General features: G+C 36.9%; 1 protein-coding gene across 1 annotated transcript in view; it reads right to left on the bottom strand.

Moving 5' to 3' along the window:
- The window catches only part of THOC1 (THO complex 1), a 57,908-nt gene that overhangs the window by 27,855 nt on the left and 20,830 nt on the right, over positions 1 to 9,223 (bottom strand). The window contains exons 10-11 of the mRNA XM_008575710.1: positions 4,988 to 5,096; positions 3,368 to 3,499 (exon numbers count right to left, since the gene is read on the bottom strand). Coding sequence (XP_008573932.1) covers positions 3,368 to 3,499; positions 4,988 to 5,096 — 241 coding nt within the window. The remainder of the gene's footprint in view (positions 1 to 3,367; positions 3,500 to 4,987; positions 5,097 to 9,223) is intronic.

Below are 9,223 nucleotides of genomic sequence, written 5' to 3' on the forward strand. Positions count from 1 at the left end.
CCACACCTCGCTCAGCCAGTGAGCGGGAACCGGTCTGTATGTGGGATCCGAACCCTCGGCGGGAGCGCCACCGCGCTCCCCAAGCGGCACACTGTAGCAGTGCGCCACCAGGCCGGCCCTACAAATATTTTCACTTATATATTAAGTAGTAAACACTGGAAATATATCAGAAAAATACAAAGAACGTACAACAGTTCTAAATTTAGGATAAAGTTGTCCTTAAGAGGCAACAAAGAAGAGAACTGAAGATGCAAGACACTACATGCCTCACATTCTTTGGTAAATTCTCTGTGGCTATTTTTTTTTTTTGTACGTTGTAAGCTTCTCAAAACTGCTTTCACCTCCCTCACAGTATTAACTAATGGAATTTCAGTACTTAACCCTGAGAGTTTATGTTCTCCTAACTGCTGGTGAAAGCAAGTCACAAAGATTCAGAAAAGGAGACAACTCCCTTCTGTTTTTTTCCTCCCTTCCTGTCTGTTGGATTTATAAAGTAGTCCAGATTCCTCCCTGCTCTCCTTTTGATCTCTCTGATGTTTGAGAGCTACAGGTTGGTTTTCTTTTGGTGGTTACTCTTTTAATATACATAAAAAGTCTAAAGTTATTTAGTTTTCCTTTCCTCCTCCTGGCAAGGACTGCTGTAAGTTTAAATTACTCAGTAAACTTCTCTGTTTTCCCCTCCCATATTGTTATTATCTAGTTAAGTTCCACATTAAAATTTTTTTTCATGGGCCGGCCTGTGGCTCACTTGGTAGAGTGCGGTGCTGATAACACCAAGGCCACGGGTTCCTCCCATATTGTTATTATCTAGTTAAGTTCCACATTAAAATTTTTTTTCATGGGCCGGCCTGTGGCTCACTTGGTAGAGTGAGGTGCTGATAACACCAAGGCCACGGGTTCAGATCCTATATAGGGATGGCCGGTTTGCTCACTGGCTGAGCATGGTGCTGACAACACCAAGCCAAGGGTTGAGATCCCCTTACCGGTCATCTTAAAAAAAAAAAAATTTTTTTTTCATTAAAAATTTTTTAAAAATCACTTGTTATAACTTTTTGTTTTTACACTCAACAGTAAATTTGCTGTCATATTTTTCAATTTTTGTGCTCACCATTACTTTCTGTATCCCATTCCTTTCTTATGGGTTCAATTTCCTTCTTTCTGAAGAACATTCGTTAGTAGTTTTTTCAAAATGAAGGCTTTTGAGTGGTAAAAGTTTTCCTGGCGTTTGAATAAAAATGTCTTTCTTTCATCCAGTCTTGAGTGCATGTAGTTGGGTTTGAAATTCTAGATTGACAGTTTCATTTCCTCAGCACTTTAATATTTCTCCACTGTCTTCTGGTATTGGTGGTTGGCATCTGTTAGAAATCTGCTAACAGTCAAATGGCTGTTCCTTTCCAGTATATTTATCTTTTTTTTCCTTTGATGGCTTTTAAGATTTTCTCTGAATCCCTGCAGTTACAGCATGATGTACTGAAGTGTAGATTTCTCCTTCTTTATCCTGCTCTGTAGTTGTAGCACTTTTAATATGAGGATTTGGGACTTCCTTCAATTTTTTTCAATACAGTTTCTCTACCATTCCCTTCACTTTGTTCTTTGAAAATCCTACTAGACAGATGTTGGAATTTCTCAATCTATTCTTCACAGCTTTTAATTGCTCTTTGACTTTAAAAAAAATGTCTCTTGATGCTGGATGAAATTCTCATCACTATCTTCAATTTACTAGTTCTCTTTTCATCTGTGTCCAATCTATACTTTAATTCCATGTGCTGTGCTTTGGTTTCAATGATTATATTTTTCATTTCCAAGACTCCAAATTAGTTGCCATATTCAAATGTCCTGTTTCATTTCTGCCTGTTTGTGTTTCATGATTTCTCGCTCTTTTTCAAAGGATGCTAGCTCATCAATTATCTCTTTGAGTATTCAAAACATATATAAAGTCTTGGTCAAGCTGTATACTGCATCTAAAATAAATATATGTATGTATATATCCCAATAGTTGACTTTGCTGGTGATCTTTCTTAGCAATGGATTTCTTTATGGATTTTGGAATTTAATTTATCAGAGAGTTTTGAATGGGAGGCTTTTCTTTTGGGATGTTTGTTTACTTCCCCTTATTTCCTTTTCTGTGTATAGCCTTCCCTGTCTAGCAGTTTTGCATTTGCTTCCTCCAGAGCCCCTGGCACAAGTCTGGAAAAAGTCTTATGGTGACTTTTTGGAGCAGCTGTTATTCATGAGTATACTGGGGATATCACATATCTGGTCACTGAGCAAGCAGATGGACACAAAGTTATGTCCTTGTTATCCCTAGGCCCACAACTTCCTATAAAACCATAGCCCTTGGCAGAAGATTGGCAATATTTTGTCTTAGTTTCTTTTCAAAAGTAGGTAAAGTTGCACCCCAGTCCCTGGCTTCAAGCAGAGAATCTGGCTCTGGCCCCTGGTCCCACAATGTGCACATTTGGTCTCTGTTACTTGTAGTCAAACTCTTGGGTGCCAACACCTTTTTTGGATAAAGTCCAGCAAGCCAAGCCTTCGGTTTCACTCACTATGTGGCATTTCTGGTCCATGAAGATATTTATCTTGTTTCTGGAAGCCCAACTTTGTCTTTTTGGTTTTCTCTTTTTATATTTTACCTGTCATTGCTATGTGTTTGGAGCAAAGGGAGTGAGGTGAAACATAAACTCAATGTGCCATTTTGACTAGAAAACTTACACAATCCCTTAGCACTATATTTGAACAAAATTTACTTATTAAAATGTATAAATAAGATTAACAGGGAACTTTAAAACCCCTTATCTATAACTAAATGATAAACTAATTACAAAATATTATTTTCATAAATGCAAATCCTAACTTGAGGTTTAAAATATACACACTTGAAAATAATTAAGCTCTATTTATTCTTTTTTTTTTTGTCCTTTTTGTCTTTTTTCGTGTCCGGCAACGGATCGCAACCCTCAGTGTCGCGCCCGGACCGGACCGGCAACGGGATCGCAACCCTCGGTGTTGCGCCCGCACCTCGCTCAGCCAGTGAGCGGGAACTGGTCTGTATGTGGGATCCGAACCCTTGGCGGGAGCACCACCACGCTCCCAAGCGGCGCACTGTAGCGGTGCGCCACCAGGCCGGCCCTAAGCTCTATTTATTCTAAAATAAGTCTACAAAACAGACAATATCGAACAACCTCTTTTACCTTTGAAATCAAATTAGTCCTACATGTGCAAGGAAGAAATGGGACTTTTAAACTAACATTTATCAGCTTTAACCAAAAGTAAAGTAAGAAACATTTCTCTTGAACTTAAAAAGACTATCAGCTAAATAGAAAAAAAAAAATTCTTATTATGCTCAGTGAAAAAGAAAGATTTATACCTTTTCACTTGTTAAAAATTTTGCAAAATATACATGCTCTCCTCCTGTTTTCAATTCTTCCATCTTTTTCCTTGAGGCCTGAGTATCATCCAATTTGTAACTCTTAAAAACAGCTAAAACTTCTTCAGAATACTGCAAAGTAAAAATATCAGTTAGTTTTATTTGGCATCATGGCCCAAAATATTCACTGCTTTTCTGTATCAAAATATCTAGAATTTATTCCCAGTCAATCATACATATATATTGTAAGGCATTTTAAACAAGAAAAATTATGATAGTAAAATGGGGGTAAAAACTAGTTTGTATGAGATTTCATGGTATTGTAAAAATAGTAATAAACTCTCTACTCCTGAAGAAATATGATTTCTCATGAAGTTTGTGTAATGGGCAAATAGAGAAAGGAATGCTTTGACAGTATACAGAAATTTACCAGTGAAATTGTTTAACTATCTGTGGAAATTCTCAAGCATTTCTTCTGCTAAAGACCCTGACCAAATAAAGCAGTAATGTTAAATTCTATCCAGTTGGAAGACAATTCCAGATGATTTCTCACTAATCCCTTAATCTAAATTAGGATGATGCCCTCCTTCCCCACCCAAAATTGCATAAAAAATAAAAACTATTAACTATAACACAGAACATACAGCATGCCACTTTAAGAGCCACCTATTTATCCTGGAGTTTGACTATGACAAAAAAGGACAATTGATTTTTAAGTAGCCAATAAAAAGAAATATAGAGAAATCTTCTAAAACAGGGGCTGGCAAACTTTTTCTGTAAAGGACCAGATAATAAGTATTTCAGGCTTTGTGGCCCACCCAGCCTCAGCTGTGACTACTCAATTATGCCATTATAGCACAAAAACAGCCACAGATAAATGAATGGTCATGGGTGTATTCCAATAAACCTTTGTTTACAAAAGCAGTAGGTTGGATTTGGCCCAAAGCCATAGTTTGTGGACCCCTGATTTAACAGGATACCTGAAATGATTTTGTGCAAAGATAGAATGTATTCTGTAAAAAATCATCAATTTATTTTGACAACACTCCCTATATTTAAAAAAACCTTCAGTCTGTAATTACTAACTTCAGTTCTTTATTTTTTTAATTTTTTTTATTTTTTTTGTCTTTTTCGTGACCAGTAAGGGGATCACAACCCTTGGCTTGGTGCCGCCCGCACCGCACTCAGCCAGTGAGCGCACCAGCCATACCTATATAGGATCCGAACCCGTGGCGGGAGCGCCGCTGTGCTCCCAAGTGCCGCACTCCCCCGCGTGCGCCACGGGCTAGGCCCTAACTTCAGTTCTTTAGATATTAATTTATAATTTAGCTTCTGTATATTAGGAAAATAGGTATAAAAACATAAGAGGCAGAATTACATAGTAAAAAGTATGCTGAGCAAGAGTAAGTTTTTATTTTTTATTTTATATTTTTTTCTTAATTTTATTTTGTCAATATACAATGAGGTTGATTATTGTGGCCCATTACCGAAACACCCCTCCCTCTTCCCTCTCCTCCCTCCCACCCAACAATGTCCATTCTGTTTGAGCAAGAGTAAGTTTTAGCTCTGCCATTAGCTGTAAAATACTGGGCTTTTGATAGTCTGTGACTGGTAACTCACCTTGAGAAAAGTTTTCCATGAAATCTTCTCATAGCATTGCACAGGGTTCCTGAAGTAATCCTGAAGTGACCAGAATTTTCGATACAGATTGTAATCAATTGGAATGGAGCTAATAAAATAAAAGTTATATTAAATAAATCATTTAAATTGTTTTAAAAATATCTAAATGTTTTTAATTTTTCTTGGGTCACAAACCCTTTTCAGAAGTTGATGAAACCTATGGTCTCTTTCCCCAGAAAAGTACACATTCAAAAATACTTATCTGAAATTTTATAAACAATTTCAGGGGACCCACAGACCTCCACAGAACATCTGGTGGAGTCCCTGAATTTTGGCTGGACACATAATTATTGAGAATTAAAGACTATGTTTCCCAACCTCTCTTGCTGCAAGGTGTGGCATGTGATTACCTTCTGGCCAACTAGTTGGGGAGGGAAGTCTTGTGCAACTTTTGGGCCATGCTTTAGCATTTGCCCCTTTTCCTTCCTGCTGGCTAGGATGCAGATGTGAGGGTGAGCAATCTTGCGTTATAACCAACGGGCAAACACCGAGGGATGGTGGAACAATAAGTCAGAAGAAACCTGGGTCCCTAGATAATCTCACTGAGTATTCCTGCCCTTCTAGCACTGGACTGCCTGTTCCTAGACTTTGACACAAGAAAGAAATCAACTTCTATGTTGTTTAAACCAGTATTAACCTAAATTGATGTTAAAAGTTACAGGCAAAGTTAAGAAGCCCTAGTATGAGACAAACATACAAGTTACATATCAAGTTAGTATATATAAAAAAAAAGCCCTTTCTCTAGTGACTTTTTATGGCATTACTAATTCAACTTTTTTTTTTTTTTTTCCCTTTTTGTCGTTTTTACTGACCGGTAACGGGATCGCAACCCTCAGTGTCACGCCCGCACCGGGGACTGGCAACGGGATCGCAACCCTCAGTGTCGCACCCGCACTGCGCTCAGCCAGTGAGCGGGAACCGGTCTCCACATGGGGTCCGAACCCTCAGCGGGAGCGCCGCCGCGCTCCCAAGCGGTGCACTCTCCAGTGCGCCACCGGGCCGGCCCACTAATTCAACTTTTAATCTGGCTATGCTACAAATCTACAGTGCCAATACAGGTTTTTTTTTTTTTTTTGTCCTTTTTGTGACCGGCCACACCGCACTCAGCCAGTGAGCGCACCGGCCATCCCCATATAGTATCCGAACCCGTGGCGGGAGCGCTGCTGCGCTCCCAGCGCCGCACTCTCCTGAGCGCGCCATGGGGGTCGGCCCAATATGTGTTTTTTTTAACTTTTAAATTTACAAGCAATCATTATACTAGACAATGTTTTCATTGTTAATGTTAAAACAAACATTTCACTATTTTTTATCTAAGAGATTGTTTTTAGTAAATTCCTCCATATCATTAAAAACAGCCAATGAAACCTTTTAGTATTACCCATATACCAAAAATGCTCAAGGTATCAGACTAGTTCATACTCTCAAATAGCCCCCCAAATTTTCAACATCATCTCTACAAAATTAATTTTGTCTTTAAACACTGTTGTGTGTTTCCTCATTCCATTCTTTCAAAATAAATCTTAATAAATTGAACCTATGAATTACGGTCAGCACTTTCTCTAAGCTTCAGGTCTATGAAAATATTCCAGATAAGAATGTAATCTTATATGGGAAACAGAAAGTTGGTTTAGTGATGTGCAATAGTACTGTGACCTTAAGAAGCCTACCTTCTTTATTCTGGCCAATTAAAAAAAAGAAGTTAATCCCCTATTTTTCATCTTTGAAATGGATACACTTAAAATTACTTTTCCTGGGCCGGCCCGGTGGCGCACTGCGCTAGTGCGCCACTTGGGAAGTGCAGAGGCGCTCCGGCCGAGGGTTCGGATCCCACATACAGACCGGTTCCCGCTCACTGGCTGAGCGAGGCGCGGGGGCAACACCGAGGGTTGCGATCCCGTTGCCGGTCCTCGGTCCGGTACGGGGGCAACACTGAGGGTTGCAATCCGTTGCCGGACACGGAAAAAGACAAAAGACCAAAAAAAAAAAAAAACCAAAAAAAAAAAAAAACCAAAAAAAAAAAAAAACCAAAAAAAAAAAAAAACCAAAAAAAAAAAAAAACCAAAAAAAAAAAAAAACCAAAAAAAAAAAAAAACCAAAAAAAAAAAAAAACCAAAAAAAAAAAAAAATTACTTTTCCTGATGACTAGGGAGTATCATGGGAAACATTACAATACTTTTTAAAGGATATAATAAAATAAACTGAGTATAATTTTTACCATGTACTTTTTAAAAGTTTCTTTTGGGGGTAGTGTTAATGTTTGAAAGACAGAAAAAATGCCTTTGTTTGTTTGTACATAAAGTAAGGAGGTTAGAGTAGAAAAGTATAAAATAATTAAATAGTCCAAAATTCAGTTTTCTATAAGAAAGTTTGAAAAGATATATATGTGATTTCAGAACAAAGGAAAAGTATTTTAGTAAAACATATGGAAGCACATTTGATGAAGAATCTCACCACAGGAATCTAATTCATATTAAGATCATAAACAAGTCAACATCATAAAAATCTTTTTAAAGAGTAATTTCATTAAATTTACATCAATTGTCAACTCAAGAAAAACATACACACATATCCGAAGTAATACATCATTTATCTTACACCAACACTTCTGACAACTTCAACTACCTGGAACAAAGCTGTAAATTTGGAAGTAATTGAAAAAGCAAGGAAACAGTGATCACAAAATTCATGCATTATATTTTGCAAAAGAGGCTTGAAATTATGCTTAGGTAGTCACCCAGATTACAATGGCTTTGAATTACATGTAATTTCGGGTAAATAATTTGGCAAGCTTAACCAATTTTGATAAAAGAATGCTAACTTTGCTAGAGTAACAGCTAGTATCTGAAACATGTGGATCTTGCTTCAAATAAATTAATAAAGAATACTGACTACTACTTCTAACTAACCAAAATCTAGCACCTGCCAAAAGTTTGATCAAGATTCAGCAGAATTTTAAAGAATCTAATGGGCATGTTAACTTTCACTCTTCTTAAACTCTTGCCCGGTAACAATAAGTCTGAAAACAGGGAAACAATGATGTGAACCTCAACCTCTCTCTACAGTTAAAGCTACTTCACTGACTTACAACAATAAGTTTATATCTCTGGGTTTTTTATGGTTTGAGTTAAAAAAAATAAATAAACAAAAACCCACAGAAAAAACATTTTCCAAAATGTGAAAAAAAGAAAAAGCACTATAAAAATTATTTATATCCATGAAACAATATCAAGAACCAAAATTTTATAGTGTCATACTTAATGTTTTTGAAACAAAACTGTTTTTGAAGATTATATACACACATATAAAGAATACATAAACACACACAAGATTATACACACACACAATTCTACTCAGTTACAACGTATAAGATTGAATATAATTAATACCTCTTGAAATGTAGTACTAGGAAAGTTTGTCTCAAGAAAAACGGATATAATACCTCTAAGAGAATGAGAACAAGTCCTTTCTTGGGGGGTGGGGGTGGGGCGGCTGGCCGGTACAGGGATTGAACCCTGGACCTTGGTGTTTTTGAGTCCTTTTTTGCCTTGGTTGCCAGGAAGTTCACTTCTAATTTAATGCTTGATACTGATAACAATCTTATTCCAAGTTGCTAATTATCATCTCCTACCTGTAAAGGCTTCCGATCTCTCCTTTTATCATTAGTTGGCTTGGTATGTGTTTGAGGTGCCTTACAGAATAAATTTTAAAGGCGTATTAACATGTTACTAGAAATTAATAGTTACTATTAGGAAATTTTTACAGTTGAGACATTAATATATTTTTTAAACAATCTACCTCTTGATGGTTTTACTCCCCCCACCCAGTAGGTGCTAGCCCCCTCTCTTTTCTTCTGTGGCTAAATAAACTTCTTGAAAAAGTCTATACTCCATGTAACCACTTTATTACTGTCCATTCATTCCTCAACCCACTGCAATTTGCCTTCACAAATTTCCACAGAAACTTTTGGATTTTCTATTTATCTACATAAAACAAATGTAACTAATTATTATATTTGCAAACAATAACAAATTAGAGGTGACAGTTACTATCTAAAATAGAATGTTTTGTAACTATTTTAACCAAAATACTAAGTAAAACTTCATATATATTTATATATATATATATATATTTTTTTTCCTTTTTGTCTTTTTTCGTGTCCGGCAACGGACCGCAACC

The sequence above is a fragment of the Galeopterus variegatus genome, unplaced genomic scaffold (genome assembly GCF_000696425.1).
Source record: "Galeopterus variegatus unplaced genomic scaffold, G_variegatus-3.0.2 Scaffold1225, whole genome shotgun sequence".
Classification (NCBI taxonomy): Eukaryota; Metazoa; Chordata; class Mammalia; order Dermoptera; family Cynocephalidae; genus Galeopterus; species Galeopterus variegatus.